This window comes from Aspergillus campestris (assembly GCF_002847485.1).
Source record: "Aspergillus campestris IBT 28561 chromosome Unknown P168scaffold_16, whole genome shotgun sequence".
NCBI lineage: Eukaryota > Fungi > Ascomycota > Eurotiomycetes > Eurotiales > Aspergillaceae > Aspergillus > Aspergillus campestris.
Window position 1 is genome coordinate 426,986 of NW_020194351.1, and position 20,686 is coordinate 447,671.

The window sequence follows — 20,686 nt, forward strand, 5'->3', positions numbered from 1 at the left end:
CGAGATAGATCTCTCGGCGAACTTTGACCCCAGTGGGACCCACTCTCTGGGTTAGACAGCCCATGCCAGACATGACAGATGGCGTATGTAAACTGTGGTGGGTCAACCTTTGGCTTTTCCTATTGCTTCAGCTATCTAGCAAATCTTGGTCTATGCTCCGAGTCTCTACATCCAGCTACTGAACTATACTTTGGCGTCTGATATATCTCTCCAGCTAACCACTTAAATGATGAATCAGTAAGATCTCTCAAAATTGAATGTATCGTTGGTCGCCCAAACCAGTGCTGACATCCTACATTTCGTGAAGAAGGTCCGTCACCAGTGGCGCATCTCATTCCCAATTGATTATCTTCCTGTGGCACATCATGCATAGACCCCTCAATCTCGATCCAGACTGGTTCAGACCAATAAGACAGGGCGCGAAGTTGATTTCACGATCGACCGCATGTTTAGCTCCCCTGCAGATCAACCGCAGCTGAGCTCACAGATACGGCAGCCACAGAGACACTGGTGTGGGCTGAATTAGACTATTGAACTTTGATAGTTTCACAATTATGGGGGTACAGTTGTGATACTGCGCCGCGTGGCTTGAAATGTTCAGCTGGATATGCACGAATTTGGAGTCCCCTGCATAGCGGGACAATGCATGGTATGCAATCTATCAATAGTTCAGGACTAGATTGTCCCGGGCTGAATGGCAGCCTCCTAGATATGGAAGTGCTTCAGCTATGGGTAGAACGCATTTCCGTACTATATAAGGGGTATAACCCCAGATATCTGTCATTCAACCATACTTTTTGATCCCATCGAATCCATACTGAATACATCAAATATTCAAAATGAAGACATCCATCCTCTCCCTGCTTCTAGCAGCAACAACAGCCTACGCCAAAACAGACTACACCACCAACGTAAATACCAACGCCCATCATCCCACACGTTGGCCACCCCACTAACATCTACCCCAGTTCGACAACCTCAACCAAGGCAAACTAACACCCAACCCCCTCCGCGAACTCACCTACGGCGACGAATTCCAAATCGGCACCTACGCCGTCCAAGCGTCCAACGAAAACGCAAAGAGCAAAAAACTGCTCTTCTCGGGCCCGCGCGCTGTGGGCGAATCCTCCGGCCGGATTAAGATCGCGCCCGAGTCCAAGGCGGATAGGTTCACGCTGAAGAGCGTGCAGATTGGGTGTAGTGGGAAGAAAACTGGTGGGAAGAAGAAGACTGTGCCGTGTGAGTTGGAGATCTTGGGGATGAGGCCGTCGCAAAATTTTGTGTCAAAGACGGTGAAGTATACTGATACTAAGAGCCTGTTGACGCTGGATGGGCTGGATGAGGATCTTTGGGGCCTGCATTCGGTTTCTGTTAAGGTTGTTAGTGCTGGGAAGGGGGGTGAGCTGAAGGAGGATGTCACCCTTCTTGTTGATAGCTTGCAGTATTTTGTTGGGGATGAGTAGTTGATTGTCAGTGGGGTTTACTCACCTTATCGGTACTGTTGTTGCAAGTGTGTTGTATATTTATTGTTTTAAACTCAGCTTTGCGTTCTCCTTGACATCGAAGAGGATTGGGACTGGTAAAGCATAGTATACATCGGTCACCTATAGTATACAGTCCAAGACTAAACTAACGTAAAGCCATAGCAACGACATCGAACATAGTATATGCACAATGTAACTGCCGAAGTATCCGGAGATTACCGAAACGCGGGGTATCAGAAATACCCGCATGTCAAATAAAATACAGGTGGCTTCAAAATGAAACCAAATACCATGCACCAAATAGAAGTATATCAAACATACGCAGGCTGCGGCATCCCCGGCGTCGCCTTATAAGAGATCCTCCCAGCAGGCAAAAAGAACAACGCCAAAAGCGCACCCCCCCTCACCTCAGGATAATGATGCGTCCCAGGCCCCGGCGACGTCCACCCGGCGCCCATCCACCCCGCCATGCCCATAATCTCAGCCGTTTCATCCAGCGGGATCACGACGTTGATCTCGCCGTAGGGATGCGCGTGGTACTGTCCGCGGAAGACCTCCTGGCTGTCCATGTAGACGGCAGTGATGCTGAAATAGCGCGTCTCTTCGCACGGCGCGAAGATGCGACTGCGCCGGTATTTGGGGCCGTCGAGCTCGACATTTGCGACCCAGCCTTCGGTGAGGCCTTGTTTCGCTAATTGGCTGAAGTCGTTGTAGTAGGGCGTGCCGGGGCCGTAGTTTTTATTAAGGAATTTTTCAAGGTCTTGGCCGGGGGTTCTATCGTTTGTTAGTTTGGTTTGGAGTAAGGGGGTGGGTGGGCGTTTGCTTGAACTTACAGGTCTTGAACCTCGTTGAAGAACTCTTGTGCTCTGCTAAGCAGTTTTTGGGCATTTGGGTGGGAGTCAGACATGGTGGATAATATTGAATGCACTTTATCTAACTGGAAAATGTATAAACGGTAACATGGGTGGGTGGGTGGAAGTTATATACCGATTTGCGATCGGAATTATACACTAAGGCTGATCGTCAGAATCGGTATTCAGCAATGACTTATTCCGAATGTGGAGATCTTCCCCGCTTCTTTGATAGACCTTTATCTAGATATCCTGGAGAACAACCCACAATTGGCTATCTCATCCCTCTCGCAGCGCACGATGGTTAGACAGATCCGTCGGAATGTTGCTATCGGCCACTCATGGCCAGCCACGATGGTTCGCTTTGTACCGGTATGGAGCTATATAACTGGATAAATCGCCGTCGCATCCACACAATGGAATATATTCGCGATCGGAAATATTGGCTGTCCGACAAGTATAGCCCAAAATCCATCTAATATGGTCAAATATGCACCCCGGGAAGTCGATTTGCTAATAGTGGGAGCAGGTATGCAAGGGATCCAACAACCACCCGGCACATTTCTAACCAGACCAGGTCTCCACGGCCTCACAATGGCCAAAACCTACCTGCAGACCGACCCATCCGCGAATATCCTCGTGGTCGACGAGGCCGCTTCGGTCGGGGGAACGTGGGCCCGTGAGAGGCTATACCCAGGGCTTGTCACGAACAATGTATTTGGCTCGTACGAGCTGAGCGACTTTCCCTTGGTGCCGGAGAAATACGGCGTCGCTGGTGTTGGACATATCCCTGGCAGTGTAGCTCACAGCTACTTCTGTGATGTAGCTGACTACTTTGGTATTACGCCATGTTTGATGTTGCGACGGCGGGTTGCGCGCGCGACTCTCGATGAGCGTTGGTGGATTGTGCGTGTTGAGTGCGTCGACGGGTCCAAGGAAGCGGAGGATATTATTGCGAGGAGGCTGGTTATTGCTACGGGTCTGACGTCTACACCAAGTATCCCTCAACTGCCAGGCTCGGATCGTTTCACGGGCTTGATGCTGCATTCGAAGCAGTTAAAGGAACAAGCGCATACCTTGGCAAAGTGTCAAAATGTGGTCGTGCTCGGCGCGAACAAGTCTGCGTGGGATGTGTGCTATAGGGCTGCCAAGTCTGGCGCACAGGTCCACATGGTGATTCGACCCTCCGGTGGAGGACCGAGTTATGTCTGGCCGAGATCGTTCTTCATCGGGCCGTGGAAGGTCTCTTTGGCAAAGATATCCGCCACGCGAGGGTTTTCCCTGTTTGATCCTACGCTGTTCGGGGAGAGGGGCGCGTTTTCTTGGATCCGTGAGTTTCTCCACCGTACGCTTGTTGGTAGTTGGTTATGTCAGTTGTTTTGGAGCTGTCTTGATAAGCATATCAAGTCGATTAACGGGTATCGTGGGAATCCAGAGGTGCAGAAGCTGGAGCCGTGGACGACGCCCTTTTGGATGGGTAACTCGCTGAGTATTCATAATTATGAGACCAGCTGGTTTGACCTCGTTCGCGAGGGAAAGATCCATGTTCACATTGCCCGAGTTACAGACGTCTCCACGAACAGCGTCCATATTGCAGGTGAAACCGAAGAGACCCTAAATGCAGATGCGATTGTGTGCTGCACGGGGTGGAAGGCAGAAGTCCCGGTGGACATCCCCTCTACTACCTGTGACAAACAATATGCAAAGGCCCACGATGAGATACTCCAGAGGATTCCTTACCTCTCGTCATCTCAAAGAACTCGCAATGCCCCCCCAACTGGGCAAAAGAACCAGACGTCGGAAACCGTACCCGCTCCAGAGCTCTACCGACACATTGTCCCGTGCGATAGGGACTCCCTTCGAACTCGCAATATTGCGTTCATTGGGATGCACTCCTGTCTACATGCTTTTATCGTGGCTCAGGCCCAGGCGCTATGGATCACCGCTTTCTTCGAGGATCAAGTAAATCATCTCCGTGATGTGGATCATGAAGTTGTTGAGTATAACACCGCGCTGCACAGCGCATATACGCGGCTACGACGGCCCAAAGAGCTGGGTGGATCAGGCGGAAAATATCCCGACTTGGTGTTTGATAGCTTGCCGTATGTTGATGTTCTACTGAATGATGTGGCGGTCGAGTCGAATCGAAAGGGGAGTTGGTGGAGGGAGCTCACGGAGCCATATCGCCCTGGTGATTATGTTGGATTGGTAGACGAGTGGCTGGTCAGGACGAGTAGCTAGATTGATCGCATTTCGCTGGGGATGTTGTCTTATAAGATGCATCCTTAATGATAGCTTTATGATTACACTGTCTTCCAGTATATCTTGATAATCCACCTCTATAGTACTTGAAACATCGGACCCTAGTAGGTTGTATATCAGTCAGTACTCCGCGAGTCATTATCATCACCCCCATTCTCCAATATTTCTTCCTCGGTGCCCACCCGGTTCAACTCATTGAGAACTTGCTCCATATTTATTAATATACCGTGCTGCTGGCGCAAGCCATCCAATTCCACCAACTTCGGCCACAACGCTTCTGGCCACTCATCTCTCCGACTTTCCGCCTTCTCCTCCCTGCTCATGGCCACCAAAATCTCCAGCATCCCATCTTCCAAGAACGTATCCCACTGAAATGTCTCCTGCACGTCATGATGAAACATATTATGGCAACTAAACGCCAAAGTCTTCCCAATCTTGCGCAACACAGACAGTCCATTCCACCGCGTCTGCGGCCTCGCGTGCTCCCCGCAATGCCGAACAATATTGTCCACCGCCCGCTCGATCTGCTCGATCACCCTCAGCGCCATCTCACACTGCCTATTGTCGCTCATCCCCCCACACGACACGTTGATCACCTTCCAGATGTGGCGAGAGTAGCTGTCAAAGTTCAGCACGCGTCGCCGCTCCTGCGCGCGCTGCTGCTCTACCCTGTGCTGCACCATCTCCCCCACGTCTGGGTGGCGCTGCGCTGCCTCAGCGATGATCTCGGATAACTGCTCTGGGCGCAGCTCCTGCATGTACTCTTTGATCTGGTCGGCTGTGAGGCGTGTATCTTACTCGGATTTGTCTGCTGGAATGTGCACGTCGCCGGCGGAGTCTGCACGCGCGTGCTTGGTGGCTGGACCTTCCATGGTTGTTTTGTGGTTTTGATCCTCAATGGGGACTGGTATACTCGTGAGAAGAAGTAACACTAGTGGGCTAATCTGGGGTATGTGGGATGGCTAGGGAATTTACAGCAGACGGCGATGGTATACTCCGTAGCTAAAACTGCTAAAACTCGGATAGTCCATGTGGGGCATTGGATCATACCAACTCTGCTGACATTGCAGATTACAGCTGATCGTGGTTCAGAACTGGCCCTAACTCTGAGCCACGATCAGCTATACCCCGTTCTCTTTCAATCCCACAGAAACGACTCTTTCCGCGTAGAGCCCTGCCACTTCTGGCCGGCCCACTGTGGGTCCGGGATGGCTACCATGGGTCACAGGGTGTTCCATTCACTTGGATCAGGAACAGTCGTGATTCTTCGGGAGTTATTATGTAGATTATGTGGAAATGTGGATTCTGAATGTGCTTGAGGTGGTGATGGTGTCGTAGATTGTTACTGAGTATTCAGTATGGTCTATCGAGTCTGGGCTAATGTGACTTCACACCACGGCATGGCTATCTGAACAGTTAGTGCACATTGGGCAGTACTGTATTGGTAGGATGAGATCCTGCTGGGGTCTAGACACTGACTTGGAACTTGTCACGGCATGGTGCTTCTGTGATATCTGGTTGTAGGGTTATACACTGGGTATAATGGCAAGAATGGCAATATATATACAGATACATATATACATGTATATCAATTTGACAAAATATCACAATGACTGGTCCTCTGCCCGTCCATTCCTTCCCATCAACTGAATTCATTTACAGTGACATGTACAAAGCTTGGTCCTAGCTTATACGGTTGATGGTCTGTCATGAAATCGGCCGGGATCCGCCTTGGACCGATCCTATCCTTGATCCATTTTTCTCTCTCCAACCCTCTGTAACTTCCCTTAGATCTATCTCCTTCTATATTTCCCTTCACTTTCTTCTTTGAAGTCAACAGATTGGTTAACTCTAAATTCTAGGCCGATGCAAAGCTATCCACTGCCACCATGATTGGCCCAGCCGTACTCCGTAGTTATCGCGCAGTTCAGCCGAGAAACAATTTCAGACATGTGGGTCTGGCTATGATCCAATTCGCTTCCATCCCAGCGTGGACACCGACAGTCTAATAGCCTATGAAAGACTGCAGAAACCGACGATCACCGGCTCAAGGCTCAAGGCACAAGTCCGAGGCTTTCCCACTAAGCCTAGAACGCAGGGGGCTGCGCCCAGATTCACAATCAGTCAAAGCTTGCGCTTTCTTCACTATTTATCTTTATGACACCCACGGATGGGAAGCAAACATGACCCAGATCATCTTGGCTGGAGCCCGCTATAATCACTAACCCCTCCCAATCGTCATGTCTCCTGCCTGTTTCGCCATGCATGATGGCGCCATCACCGTCATCGACATCGATCTCCCGTGCGGCGTCACAAACTCCTCCCACCCCCACGTCACCTGCTGTGTCGCCGGCGACTATTGCATGAGTAACTCCATCTGCAAGCATGCTCCTGCGAACAGGCCGGAAGTCTTCTACAATGCCGACTGCACCCAGGAGGCCATGGAAGACCCCGCCTGCGGCGTTCGATGCGGTTAGCTTATCCCTCCCGTCTCACCGTCGTCCGACCATACATAGACTCATAAATGTCACGCAGGCGGCAAACATCGCTCCGACCTCACCTACAACACAGCAAAGGGCGTCTGGTCCTGCTGCGGCGTCAACGACGACGGCACCGCCAACTGCGACAACGCAACCGACGAGATCTTCCCCGCTCCTCCGCCAACATGGCTCGCCACCATCCAGTATCTCCCGCCCGAAGGGACGCCCACCTACGCGACTTCCAAACCGACACCGACACCGAATAGCAACACCAGTGCCGTCAGCGCAGGGACAGCAGCGGGGATTGGAATCGGCGCTGGACTAGGCGTGGTTCTCCTCGCTGGCGCGATCGCCTTCTTCTTCCTTCGAGGCCGGAAAAAACCCATCCCCGCCCACCAGTCGACGTACTACCATCCCGTGCCCGACCAGACACCGCTGACCGCGCCGCCGTCTCTGTCCCACCGCTCGTGGCAGTCGTATCTCGTCGAGCCCCAGTCGTCGGCCGTGTATGAATTAGGGAAAAGTCGGGAACCGAGCGAGATAGACACGTCTTATCAGCCGCATGGGCGGTAGCATCGGTGATGTGAGAGCTACGTGGAAATGTGTAGCTTGGGCGGTTGACTACGCTTGCTGTGTGTATTGCTGCGATAGACAGTGTATATAGAACTACTGTGGTAGCTGCAGCTGGACTGCACGCTTTACAGATACATATTAATTGATTCAAAAGATACATGTCCTTAAGCTCCGTGAATGAAGTAGACAGACGTATATAAGTCTGGAACAAACAGCCACGGTTCGTTAGTATCATAAAGCTAGAATTAGATATAGTCAGCTAGACCAAGCAATCAATATATATGCTATCCAAATCAATTCATCATATACCCATGAATAAAACCTAAGTCCAAGCGTCCCAGCTCAACCCATCCCTAAACTCCAGACCGACCTGCGGCCCCTCAGACCCCACAATATACCCCTCCTCACAAGCACTATACGACACCTTCGGCTGGTCATCATAGAATTTGTCGTACTGCGGCGCCAGCGCATCCTTCAACGACGCGACCCCTCCCTCCGGGTGGAGCACATTCCACGGCTTGATGCACGTGGGGCCTTGGCAAGATTTGAGCACGAGGAGCAGGGCGTCGAGCCGGTCGAGGACTTTCCGTAGCGGCCGGCCGAGGAGGTGCGTTGCGGTTGGGGTGTTGGTGTAGATGTTTGTTATTTGGTAGGGGTCCGTCTGGTAATGTTAGATTGGGGTTTTGGATATGTAGATAGTGGAGGACATACCGAAAGATCGTAGAGCTCGTGCTCGTTGGAGCACCAGACCGCGTAGTAGAGGTTATACCCGTCGCCGAGAACCCGAGCAGACTTGTACGTGTTGTTCAAGAAGCGGGTCTCGCCGTTGGGTCCTGTTTTCGTTAGCTGTGTCCTCGCATCAAAAAAGACCTTGCTACTAGTAATGGGTGGCATACCAATCCGAGCATAATCCCCCTCAAGAACAGCCTTCCCCCAGAACTCCACAGTAACATGCTCATGCGCAATCCCCACCGACGTCTTCGCAATAGGCATCGGCGTGCCGTCAAAGTCCTTCCGCAGGTCCACGCCCGCGAGCTCGAAGAACGTCGGTGCCAGATCGATATGCGTAGTGACTGAGTCGCTGGTCTGGCCGGCGGAGATGCCCGGTCCGCGGATGAAGAACGGAACCCGGATGTCCTCCTCATACCCCGTCGTCTTTCCGGGGGTCATGCGGTGCTGCCCGATGTGGAAGCCGTTGTCGGACGAGTATATGATGTACGTGTTGTCGATCTCGCCGCTTTCTTCGAGTCGCGTGACGAGCTTGTCGACAAGCTCGTCGACGCTTTGCAGGGAGCGTAGGCGCTGGCGGTAGTAGTGGTCCTGGTAGTCGACTACCGTCTGGTTCTGGAGCTCGAGCTTGTTCACCCAGCTGACGCCGGTGCTGTTCTTCGGGTTGAAGTTCGCCGTGCGCGGCACCTTGACGTCCTTGAACAGGTGGCGGTGTCGCGGTGCCGGAACTGGCTCGTGCATGATGCTCGGACCAGGGGTGCTTGAGCTAGACGGCGAGATATCCGAGTGCGGCGCGATGGGCGCAACAGTCAGGAAAAACGGGCGATCCTCGCGCAGCGCGTCTTCCAGGAACCCTAGCGACTTTTCGCTAATCACATCGCCCGTGTACTGACCTTCATAGTTGCGCGGAGGCTCATGGTTACGCTGGTAGGTAGAGTTGTAGTAGGAGTAGGTGTGCGGGTCGAGCAGGAAGTCCGAGCCGTTGAAGCCCTTGACGAACGGCTTGTTGTAGGTGGTCAAGCTCTGCGCGTTCATCAGCTTCCCCGTGTAGAACGTGTTGTAGCCCGCGTTTTGCATCCACACGGGGAACCAGTCCTCGTTGAACCCGCGCTCCACGAACTTGGGGTATCCGCCCCACGGGGGCTTCACGTCTGTGACGTTGGTGTTGTGCGCCTGGCGGCCGGTCCAGAGGCTTACTCGCGACGGGCAGCATAGTGACGTCGTCACGAAGTGGTTCGTGAAGTCGAGGCCTTTGTCTTTGATGTGCCGGAGGATGTGCGGGGTGTATGCGGTTGAATTGAGCTGCAGGTCTTGGTCGTCGGTTATGACGAATAGGAAGTTGGGCTTTTTGGGCGTCTCGCGACTGAACAGTGTGGCTTGATGGTTTGGAAACGCGCTGCAAACGGACAATAGACCGCTTGCGGCCAAGAGTGAGGAGACTTTCATGGTGAGACGACTGATGAGCTGGTGAGTAGAAAGCGGTGGCTTGCAGCTGTTTAAGACATACACAGCACGCTCAATGCTCGACAGCTCCGCACTATGGCGTATGGCACAGACAGGATGATGACATGCTCCATCGATGTGACGATAGCGAAATAATATATTTTTCAGTCAAGACATCCAATACGACCAAAAAAAAGGCCCCCGCAGGAGACTGAATCCCAAGACGCGTTCTCCATTTAGGGCTTGGTGGGCACGGGGCCGCAAGGGGTCCTCCCAATTGGGTTGATCGATTGGTCTGCATTGGAACTATTCTCATTGAATCTTCGCGTGTGGAGACAGCTGAGCTTCTTTTGTTATGCCGTGTGGTGCTAGGATTGACCAGTCGTGCGCTAGAGACCCATGTGGCTGATCGGACGGCATATTCTATGCCTCATCCCTGGAGCGAGGGAGCCATAGTTGATATCACGGAGCTTCCATTGACTTAGAATAGTCAAGACACTCGTCTCAACCTCAAATATTTTCTCTTTTTCTTCAACCTCAAAGCCTGTTGACGCGGTATAATGCAGGATCATACGGGGCAGGGGAAGCTAGTCTCCACTTGTGCGGAGTCAGCCCCACAGCTAATGACGTGCTCGACTCTAAGATGAGCTCATATTGGGGAAAGCAGGTCCACCTGAGAAGCCAAATTTTGCATTTGATTGGACTCGATCATATTGTGCATGAAGCTCACTGGTCGGACATACTGTCGGTTAATGTCTGGGTGCAACATGCAGTGTGCAGTCGGATTGCCTAGTGATTTCATTGATAAGCTCTATATCCAATTTAACAAGAGCGTATCAAAGGAGAAATTAGCCCGTCGGCCCTTACCGCTCTTTCGCTCTCTATGGAGCTCATTTGACAGCTAGACCAATAAATAAAAAGGGAAGTTTAAGCAGGGTAAGAGTACAATGCAAATCAAGTGTAGGACATGAGTCGATATACCGGTGAGATCCAGTGCGCCACGGGTAGCTCTGGATACCAATAGCATCTCATAGCAGTGACGTCAAGCTCTAATTGCGATAACAAATCGAACGAAACTATAGCCTACTTCTTCGATGCGAGTCAACGATGATCATTTTGAAGACATTGAACCTTCATGTCTAGTTACATATGGTTACCTCAATCAACACCGGCCTTGAACCATGGGAAACGGACAAACGGACTGAGGACAGACGAATCTATCCAGATGGATATGCATGCTATCCACCATTCCAACATCGCTGCAGTCCCCACAATGCAGGTCCACGATTAGCGCCAGATATCAGCCTGCACGGCGCATGTTGTCCCACAATCCACAGGCACAGTATACTTGCGGTTTGGGTCGCTCTCCCACTGCACGGTTCCATCGGTCTTCACCCGGATATACTTGTATTTGACGGTTTGACCAGCCGGTAGGATTACTGTGGTCGACCAGAGGGGATCATATTTGGTGTACTTGTCCGCGTTCAGGGCTACTCCCTTATCCGGTGCCCAGTTGCCGAGCTGCGTCGTTGAGCCTACTAATTTGATGTTTTCTCCCCAGGCTGTCATCGCGCGCAGCTTGAACGTCACGGCGACGGCGGTCGGAGTTGTGCATGGTGTGTTGGTGGTGGTGGTGGTCAGCCCCCCTGGTCCTGTGCTGATCGCTGGCCACGTTGAAATAGTAACGCTGCTGTATGTCCCGGAGGCTGAAGTCGCAATACACACCGAAGGCACGCTCGTTGCCGATTGCTCACCCCACGCGGCTGGCATCACCCCATTGCGACGGTTATTTGCGGTCAACAGCGCTGCGTAGGACCAGGTGAGATCGCGAGCGGATGTCTGAGAGCCATCCAATTTGGAGAATTGCTCGGCCATGGAGCCATTTAGATGGGAGTAAGTTTGCTGCAATGTTAGGCTTTTCATTAGAGTTAAATATGGCATCTGGGGTAGGAATGCATACCACAATGCTCATAAAGCCGTCCGCGTATGTCTTCACAGCACTGACAATACTCGAATAGGCTGCGCTCGAAGAGGAGAACGTCCCCGTAGCTGCGGAGCTATAGATTCCCTTGAAGAACGGCAATGACACATCGCTGATAGTCAAACACCCCTGTCGGCTCCACTGGTACAACGCGTCGTAAAGCTGCTCTGCCGCAGCGAGGGTGCATAAGAACCACGGGTTGCCGTTGTAGTAACTGTCTTCGGGATACCGACCGACCGCTACGGCGGCACCACTATCAATCCTCGAATTGATGCCGTATAACGACCTGAATGCATCTACCACCACCTTGTGATTTGCCAGAGCGCGCGGTGAGCATGGCTGGAACGTCGAGTCGTCGCAGCCTGCTTGGGGATCGAAGGTGTGAATACTACCGAGCAGTGTGTTGGCGTCTTTGCCGCTGCGTCCTCCACCAATATTAGCAAGGACGTGACTCCCTGTCCAAAAGTTTTGCAAAAGACAGAGAACTTGGGGTGCCTGTGAGTCACAGTAGGGACAAGTTGCGCCGACGCTCCGTGAAAATGCACTCCCCTCTACCAGCGCACGGTGCTGCACAGCGAGGGTGAAAAATGAGGACCCGGAAACTTCTTCCCACAAATCTGCATATAACAAGAATGAGTGACTCCCTTTCCCAAACGTACAACTAATGCGGTTGGGAAAGCGGTTACCATATCCCGTTTGATTCCAGTATTGCGCCACATAGGACAGATCGTTCCGCACCACCGGCCATACCAGACTCGATGCCACGTTGGTATATCCGCGTTCCTACAGCCATCAATATTATGATAGGAATTCTAGAGTGTCAGACATACAATCAACCACTGGCCAAATGCGATCATCCCCGTGGCTCGCAAAGCAGGTCCATCACGCTGCGGTCGGCCCCACGATCCCGTGTATGCCGTCTCGTCGACGTTGAACTTCGGTTCGCCTAAACCCCCACTGGACAAATCACCAGAAGGATTTGTGACGCCTTGGATTTGCGCCTGCGAGGAGATCCACTCTTCAATGATCGATAGCAGGCCGGCATCCCCGTTGCGGAACAAATCCACCAGTGTTTTAAGCACCAGACTTGAATCACGCGTCCACGTATAGAAGTCTGCCGGTTAACTTGTGTTTCAAGCCTGTAGTGATAATGCTTACAATCAGGATTGCAGGTGCTGGGGCTGGCCACGACCACGCCTGTCTTCGCTCCCGGCACCCAGACGCCGCTGGATCCAACGTTATTCAGAATCGCCTGACGTGCGTACTTGATTTCACTGCTTAACCAGGTGTCTAAAGATGACTGTCGAGGCTGTATAGATACAGCGGCAAACGCTGTTAGACCTAGGCTACAGATGCCTAGGGCGCGTGAAAGAGGTGTCAGCATGGCGGGGTTTTGTCTGTTGAACTGTGGACGGGATTTCAGGGTCATCACTTGATATCTCGAAGAACCGCTCCATCTTATGGGTTGTAAGGATATCACTGCTAGGTCTTCGGTGTACTGCAAAGATTATCTACCTCAGCTGACTAGAAAGAGTAGGTTGGTCGGTGCAACCCTGCAGGCAGATCTGCATTATAGCATGTCGTACCGACAAACTCTATATTGTTGCTCCTTCCTGGCTCGTGCAGCCCTCCATTTTTTCGTGTCCCTAAGTTCTACGCTCCCATCATACCATTCTCAATAGAGATTTTCCAAATTTCTCGTGTGTGTTATATTAGCGGCCTGTCGAGGGTTTGCATCGGGTGAATCTGGAAGCCTTGTTCAAGTCTGCTGGAGTGAATGAGTACATATTGCCACTCCACTATGAAAGACACCATGTTTCAGCTTTCGTAAGTAACCCCATCTCAGTGCGACACAGTCCATAAAAGCAACTATTCTCAGCGGGAATGGCCCTGATTACCTCCCAATTCCCCCTTGACAGCTTTTGGTTGCAAGGAGTTTGGATGTTAATCAAAAAATTAACGAAAGTCATAATTGCGTCAGTTCAACTGGCAGATTGTCCTATCAAATCATGACAAGTATCCCGTTGCGTACATCATGCCTTTCAATACGCTTACCGGATAATTGTCTCTCAAAGTGGTTATAGCGAATCATATTCACGCCAGCAATAACTGTATTGGAGGGCCTTGGATAGCACACCGAATAGTTTAGCGAACCACGAGTAGTGATGGTGGGTATTACGAGTGATAGATTATGCAATCAAAGAATCAATTGCTGGTCTGTTGAAACCCTCCTGGGGGACTCTGACCCACAAAGTCTTGCGTAGACATGACTTTTTCTACGTGGAGGCAGATATCAGGTTCCTCAGATAGATTATCACGTTGAGTAGTGGTGCTCTCCTTGGTCTAAGAAAGGATGTAGTGTGTCGAGATAAATCTGTATAGGACCTTGAATAGCATCAGACTTTAGTCAGGTGAAGCAACTGATTGGTCAATGGCCCTGTTCAGTGGTATATATCAAGAGGGTACTAGATTCCAGCCTGTATCGGTGCAATTCCATGCACCAGTCCTGGCCATCTCGCATAACTTCCTCCTTGTAATGACACATTTGACCAACTTCGTACTTATCCCGTTAAACTTGTCAAAGCTTGCGAGCGCACGATATAGAAAGCCAGCGGTGTTTTGGCCTCTAGGGTGGCCGCTCAGGCCCCGGTTATGAGTGCTAGCGAGCGCACTTTTATACCTTTTTGAGGTGCATACTTGACAGGTGCTCCTCTCAGCCCTGTTGTATTCAATGTCTTGTGTTTTTCTCAATCATTTGTAACGCATGGTTCACGGTGAGAACATGGTAGTTGTGTGGGACCGGGAGCAGTCGAACCCTGTCATCAAGTCATTCTCCCGGTGATATGCTCCGGGACGATGCGAGAGATGATCACATCGAAAGCTCCATTCTATGGTCCAATACAATGTGACAAATATTGTCACCCTGGGCCAAAGAGACGCAGCGGCGCCCTTTTAGAGGGACGAGAGACGATTGATAAGCCTTGCGGACAGCACGCCGACTGTTCTTTAGAGATTCGTGACTCCCAGTCAACGCCAAATGAGTAGGTGCAGAGGTTGAATTCTATCTTATCAAGACCACCACATACAGCATGCTGGAGAAGACGTCTGAAGACAGTATGGGTGTGACTCGCAGTACTTCTCAGTTGATTTTAGTCCTTTGTGTCATGAAATCAATTGAGTGTCGCAATAAAAGAAGAATCATCACTCGGCTAGAAAGCTATCAAAGCATGTTTGGGCTCTGTCAATCACCCTATATCCATGGCGGCACTTGCTTTTGATTTATGGTGTACTCTCAATTGGTCTCTTTGAAATACCGACGGCTTATGCACCTCAGATGGTCGAGTCAGGTGTCAACCACCTGTCGCATATGATGCACGAGTCCGGAGTCAGAGCTCGGCATATCCATAATAGAAACTGCAGCATGAAACTATACAACACCAGAATCATCCTGATTATTTCATATCGGCAGGTCACTCTCAGCCCTTTCCGACTCCCCTTTTGGCCGATCTGGTCCGCAACGGTTCCCCGCACGGGAATGATCTGCAGCATCAATTACGGGGGAAATTTTCCCGCGAACGTGGGGATAGGATAGGGGTCAACCCCCGTCAGCCTGTCCGGCATTCTTGTGTCTACCGTTGTCCGTGAAACGATCTGCCTCGGTTCACATGGGAATGGCAAATTATGGGTGTCATCGAGATGCAGGAATCGCCGACGCTGTTTTACATGCTCATATGGCCGGCACTTGGGATCGTGGATACCAACCGATTGTCAATCGCGTCGTGCATTGACTGACAGGCCTGCAAAATGGCAGATCTGCAGACGCAGAATGCGCCGTTGTGGGCGCGACTAAAAAGTGATAAAATGGCTGCCAGACCCTTCCTAGCTCGGTCTTTCCTTTGACAACAATCTACCCACCTTCGGCACCATGATCTTCTCTCGCCTTGCGCCACTCCTCGCATTGGCGTCGGCCGTTGTCGCGACGCCAACGGTGACCATCGCAGAGCCCTCTGCCACCATCATCGGCAGCGATGGCCTGAGCCAGGTGGAAAAGTTCAACAACATCCCCTTCGCGCAGCAACCCACCGGGTCGCTTCGCCTGAGACCCCCTCGCCCCTTGGATAAGCCGCTCGGAACGGTCGAAGCAACCGGAATCTCGAAATCCTGCCCGCAATTCTTCTTCTCGACGGACAATACCGAGTTCCCTGGGTCGCTGGTCGGCCAGCTGGCGAATCATCCGCTGCTCCAGAAGGTGGTTAGTGAGGGTGAAGACTGCCTGGGACTCAACATTCGTCGCCCAGCGGGCACCACGCCCGAGTCGAAGCTGCCCGTGCTGGTGTGGTTCTTCGGTGGTGGCTTTGAGCTGGGCTCGTCGCTGATGTACGATGGCACGCCCCTGGTCAGTAGTTCGGTGGACCTGGACATGCCGGTCATTTTCGTGGGCATCAGCTACCGCGTCGCTGGGTTTGGATTCTTGCCTGGGAAAGAGGTTCTGGAGGACGGCGCGTCCAATCTGGGCCTGCTGGATCAGCGGGCAGGGCTGCAGTGGGTCGCCGACAACATTGCAGCTTTTGGAGGTGATCCGGACCGGGTGACGATCTGGGGCGAGTCGGCAGGCTCCATTTCCGTCTATGACCAGATGATTCTGTTTGATGGGGACCATACTTACAAGGGAAAGCCTCTGTTCCAAGGCGGCATCATGAGCTCTGGCGGGGCCACCCCAGCGGAGCCGATGGACAGCAAGCGGGCCCAGCGCATCTACGACAAGGTGGTCTCGGTCGCCAAGTGCGATAAGGCTCCCAGCTCCTTGCAGTGTCTTCGCGAACTCGACTACGACGATCTCCTCAACGCTACTAATTCCGTGCCGGGGTTGCTCAGTTACTACTCCCCCGCGCTGTCGTATCTGCCTCGTCCCGATGGAAAAGTCCTGACGGAGAGCCCCGAACGGCTCGGCAAGGCCGGAAAGTACGCGCGCGTCCCGTTTATCATCGGCGATCAGGAAGACGAGGGGACCTTGTTCGCGCTGTTCCAGAGCAATATCACCACCACGGACGACCTCGTCGACTATCTCAGCGGATACCTCTGGGACAAGGCTTCGCGCGAGCAGCTGGAGGAGCTGGTCGCCTCATACGAGGACACCAACACGCACGGCTCGCCGTTCCGCACCGGCATGCTCAATAACTGGTACCCCCAGTTCAAACGTCTGGCTGCGATTCTCGGCGACGTGCTCTTCAACCTCTCGCGACGGGTGCTTCTGAACAACGCCGCAGAAGTATCCCCCGACGTTCCCAGCTGGTCCTACCTGTCGTCGTATAACTACGGAACGCCCATCCTCGGCACCGTGCACGGTACCGACATTCTACAGGTGTTCTACGGCATCCTCCCCAACTACGCCTCGCGTGCTATTCACACCTACTTTTTCAGCTTCGTCTACGATCAGGACCCGAACTCGCGTCGCGGCGATCTGATGGAGTGGCCGCAGTGGAAAGACAAGAAGCAGCTCATGCAGTTCTTCAATGATCATGCGGAGCTACTGACTGATGACTACCGTTCGGATTCGTATGAGGTACTTGTTAAGATTGGGGATTCTCTACATATTTGATATGCTGTTGGTAGTGCTTGGTATAGCTCTATCGTGTTGTTGTTTGATATTTGTTCTGGGATGATCTACGATGTCGTGATGCTGTAACTCGTTCAGAATTGACATACCAAGTATATTGAGTAATTCATCTGTCATTGTTAGTGTGAGTCATGCCTTACAGAGATGACTTCAATCTGTATTGTAACAATAGCGAACGCAGAGCATTCCCATTAGATGAAATGTCTAGCATGTCATTGTTACAGCATAACAGTAGAAGCTTCGAGAAGAACGAGTGCTGTTACCTCTTTCCAGACGAAAAAACCAGCAGGCCAGAAATCACCTCATCCTAGCAACCATATCCATTCTCTTCCTCAGCGCAGTAACTATGAAAGTCAAGAAACAACCCAGACGTAAACACCTGGCAATATCCCCCGAACAAAGACGCATAAGCACAACAATAGTACAATACCAATGTTACCCAAAATAGGCCAGACAAGCTTTTCTTTAAGCTCGGCATTAGCGGCCCGCGCATTCCCCACCATGTCGTTGGCCCGCAACGCGATATCAAACCCTAACTGCCGTCAGGACTATATCACCCGTCGTCAGGAACGAGCGGCATACACGGCTCGTTCTGTACGATGACCAGCATCGTTGGTATCTGGAACCGAAAGGTCGGGATCATCGGATGTGTGAATAGACTTTCACCTGGGTATAAATCTGGCGAGCTGGCCCGTCGCCCACGACTTTTCTTCTTCCCTTCTGCAACCATCTGTCCGTATACCAACTTTCGTTATCAATAAGCTTTGGAGATCGACTATATCTTCGTACGTCACTCGCTCGTAGTTAACAATCTGCCTTGAGACTTTGTCTTGTGTCAGACACTCGCTTACCTCTTGGAGATTATATACATCTTCAGCCTCCTCCAGTCCTATACCAAACGGGACTACACTCGCTTCTTACGACCTTACTGCATCAGCAGTCATTACATCACACCACATCAATACCTCCTCCATCTGGGAACATCCAGACATACTCGGCATATACCTCCGTCTGATAATAATCAGACATACTCGCCATCCACCTCCTCCATCTGGTAGCGTCCAGATATCAATCGACATTACTTCCGTCTGATAATCAGACAAAGCAACATCAATCACATCTAAAACACCATATAAGACAACATATAAAACAACATAAAAACCAACATGTCGACCTGGCAAGACCTGTTCGACACCGACCCTCAGGGCACCCGGGCATTCATCGACCCACGTGCCACCGACCTCAACATCATATACGACACCACAATGACCCCAACCAACATGTTCGAAACACGCCCACATGCCCCTGCCCACCGACCAACCTCGCAGTGGCATAGCGACATCGAAACATACCTCCAGACATCAACCGAATCCGACGGCGAAATCCGACCCTCCGCGCGCTCACTCACCAGACTGCGTCGCTTCGACTCACCACCACGCCCTTACGTCTCCCTTCGCCCTCACCATTGGAGACGCCTCCAGGTCGCCCTCCTCTCGGTGCAGCTTCCGCACAACCCGCAGACGCACCCGGCTCCGCCACTCCGACCAGCGCCCCACCTCGAAGCAGTAATCGACCGTGCGTGGGCCGATCCGACACTCGTCGCGGGTATCGAGAAGGCGGCGGGGAAGCATGGGGCTGATGTCGTCTCTGTGATCTTCGAGGTTACGGGTGTGTCCTACCCTTCGGGGACCGAGTTCGGGGGTAGTAGTGGTAGTGGTGGTGATGGTGGTGGGCGGTCGGAGGGGGAGTCCGACTCGGTGGCGGAGGCGGATGATAAGGCGAGTTGTGGTGATTGGGGGGACTCGGTTGGGCACGCCGGGTTTCGGTTTTCGCAGCGGCGACGGGTCCCTGTGGCTCGCGTCATGCTCGGCTCGCACGTTTCGTCGCTCGGCCGGCTCATTCTGCAGTTGCGGATTGGGTCTTTGTTAAAGAGGAGGAGATTGAATGAATGGGGGTTTGACGTTTCCATTAATACGCCAACTCAGTTTAAGTGGGGGAAGATTGATGAGGAAAAGAGGTGGTGGTGATTTGTTTTATTTCTTTTTATATGTCTTTCTTGTTTCTTCTACGTTTCTTCTTTGTTATGTTTTACGTTTGATGTCTGTCATGTCTTATGTCTTATGTCTTTCATATGTTTTGGGTCTTTGATATCTTATGATTTTTATGCTTTCATGTTGTCTTCTATTCATGTATTTTAGTACAGGCCTTGGTTGGGTGGCTGGGACGGGCCTGGGACAAGTGACTCCTCAATCCACTTGTTTTATATCATTATCTTATCTGTGACCAAGTAAAGTAGGCAAGTATGTTGCAGGATATCACAGGTTTGGGAAAATAAATGAAAATCAATAGGAGGTATAATACGAGTGATATAGGTCGAAGGATGGACTCCGCAGAATATAAAATAATCAGGTGACCCATGTGCCCTAGTCCGATATTGCACCTCACCTATCCCTGGTCTCGCTTCGACTCTCCATTATCAGGTTATGATATTTCCGTTGGTCATGCCAATGAACTGGTACGGTCCAGATAGCGTGGAGGTAAAACCAACTCTTCCCGATCAGGTATTTCCAAGTTCTTGGTTTCATCTATTCTGATAACGGTGGAATCTGCGGGGTCCATGGCCTGTGGCGAACGAGATGATAGGGTGGGACAGCCACGCGAAATCTCTCCTACCGTTCGCTTGTCAGTAGGGGAAACATCGGAATGGCAGACCAAGTCCTGCCAAGGGTCAAGGTTGCATTGGAAAAGCCTGGCCAAGACTGGCGCCCAGGCCGCGCCAAGTCGGGGTGCGGGTTGGTCCCTATCAGTTCCTCCCGTTCCTACTCGTTTCCCCGCATATTTACCTATCGGTCCATAGAAACTCTACTTCAATTTGGGTTGATCTCTTCCCCCCTTCTCCCCTGTCGTCTATGACCCTAAGAATTGCCAATGCTACCATCCTGTTGGATTGTTCGTATCCAGGCCCAACGCCTCTGTCACACGGACCATACTCTGCGAGATTTATATCGATATGGCAAAAAAGGTCTGCCTCGCCAGACCCCGGTTACTTGCGGTGGGCTTGGCCTGCTGTACCACCTGAAAGTCAATGGATGCATTCCCTGCTAGACCGAGTGAATGGAACATTTCCTCCGATCACGCGTGACTGGGATAGATAGCTGTTCCCCGATAGGATGGTTCGAACTGAACCCTAGACGTTTTGGGTTGCTCCTTGTGGCAGGTGGGAGGGAATTCCTGTTGTCTATTAAATACATGTCTACAGGGCCCCC

General features: G+C 51.7%; 9 protein-coding genes across 9 annotated transcripts; 5 read left to right on the plus strand and 4 right to left on the minus strand.

Moving 5' to 3' along the window:
* Nucleotides 1-839: 839 nt before the first annotated feature.
* On the plus strand, nucleotides 840-1,474 carry P168DRAFT_330675 (uncharacterized protein; the record flags this gene model as incomplete). The annotated part of the gene is made up of 2 exons (XM_024841613.1): nucleotides 840-911; nucleotides 969-1,474. 2 exons carry the CDS (start codon nucleotides 840-842, stop codon nucleotides 1,461-1,463), a joined length of 567 nt encoding a protein of 188 aa, XP_024688749.1. The 3' UTR covers nucleotides 1,464-1,474.
* A 251-nt stretch (nucleotides 1,475-1,725) lies between these two features.
* P168DRAFT_260766 (DUF4863 family protein) lies at nucleotides 1,726-2,412 on the minus strand. The gene is made up of 2 exons (XM_024834677.1): nucleotides 2,318-2,412; nucleotides 1,726-2,258 (listed from the first exon to the last, which is right to left on the minus strand). Exons 1-2 carry the CDS (start codon nucleotides 2,389-2,391, stop codon nucleotides 1,796-1,798), a joined length of 537 nt encoding a protein of 178 aa, XP_024688750.1. The 5' UTR covers nucleotides 2,392-2,412; the 3' UTR covers nucleotides 1,726-1,795.
* Nucleotides 2,413-2,815: 403 nt separating this feature from the next.
* On the plus strand, nucleotides 2,816-4,576 carry P168DRAFT_313618 (FAD/NAD(P)-binding domain-containing protein; the record flags this gene model as incomplete). The annotated part of the gene is made up of 2 exons (XM_024839688.1): nucleotides 2,816-2,864; nucleotides 2,913-4,576. The coding sequence occupies 2 exons, from the start codon at nucleotides 2,816-2,818 to the stop codon at nucleotides 4,574-4,576; spliced, it is 1,713 nt and encodes a 570-aa protein (XP_024688751.1).
* A 137-nt stretch (nucleotides 4,577-4,713) lies between these two features.
* P168DRAFT_244706 (uncharacterized protein) lies at nucleotides 4,714-5,391 on the minus strand (the record flags this gene model as incomplete). Its single annotated transcript, XM_024833942.1, has 1 exon — nucleotides 4,714-5,391. A coding segment is annotated over one exon (678 nt), but the record flags the coding sequence as incomplete, so codon positions are not given.
* A 982-nt stretch (nucleotides 5,392-6,373) lies between these two features.
* Nucleotides 6,374-7,780, plus strand: P168DRAFT_293738 (uncharacterized protein). The gene is made up of 2 exons (XM_024837866.1): nucleotides 6,374-7,069; nucleotides 7,133-7,780. The coding sequence occupies exons 1-2, from the start codon at nucleotides 6,838-6,840 to the stop codon at nucleotides 7,648-7,650; spliced, it is 750 nt and encodes a 249-aa protein (XP_024688753.1). The 5' UTR covers nucleotides 6,374-6,837; the 3' UTR covers nucleotides 7,651-7,780.
* A 192-nt stretch (nucleotides 7,781-7,972) lies between these two features.
* On the minus strand, nucleotides 7,973-9,915 carry P168DRAFT_313619 (sulfatase family protein; the record flags this gene model as incomplete). Its single annotated transcript, XM_024839689.1, has 3 exons — nucleotides 8,547-9,915; nucleotides 8,362-8,483; nucleotides 7,973-8,311 (listed from the first exon to the last, which is right to left on the minus strand). The coding sequence occupies exons 1-3, from the start codon at nucleotides 9,823-9,825 to the stop codon at nucleotides 7,973-7,975; spliced, it is 1,740 nt and encodes a 579-aa protein (XP_024688754.1). The 5' UTR covers nucleotides 9,826-9,915.
* Nucleotides 9,916-11,109: 1,194 nt separating this feature from the next.
* On the minus strand, nucleotides 11,110-13,187 carry P168DRAFT_285671 (putative glucan 1,4-alpha-glucosidase; the record flags this gene model as incomplete). The annotated part of the gene is made up of 5 exons (XM_024836227.1): nucleotides 11,110-11,724; nucleotides 11,783-12,420; nucleotides 12,463-12,586; nucleotides 12,634-12,917; nucleotides 12,962-13,187. The coding sequence occupies 5 exons, from the start codon at nucleotides 13,185-13,187 to the stop codon at nucleotides 11,110-11,112; spliced, it is 1,887 nt and encodes a 628-aa protein (XP_024688755.1).
* Nucleotides 13,188-15,728: 2,541 nt separating this feature from the next.
* P168DRAFT_337491 (putative extracellular lipase) lies at nucleotides 15,729-17,492 on the plus strand (the record flags this gene model as incomplete). Its single annotated transcript, XM_024841746.1, has 1 exon — nucleotides 15,729-17,492. The coding sequence occupies one exon, from the start codon at nucleotides 15,729-15,731 to the stop codon at nucleotides 17,400-17,402; it is 1,674 nt and encodes a 557-aa protein (XP_024688756.1). The 3' UTR covers nucleotides 17,403-17,492.
* An 839-nt stretch (nucleotides 17,493-18,331) lies between these two features.
* Nucleotides 18,332-19,631, plus strand: P168DRAFT_293741 (uncharacterized protein). The gene has a single exon (XM_024837867.1). It carries the CDS (start codon nucleotides 18,587-18,589, stop codon nucleotides 19,445-19,447), a length of 861 nt encoding a protein of 286 aa, XP_024688757.1. The 5' UTR covers nucleotides 18,332-18,586; the 3' UTR covers nucleotides 19,448-19,631.
* The last annotated feature ends 1,055 nt before the right edge of the window (nucleotides 19,632-20,686 follow it).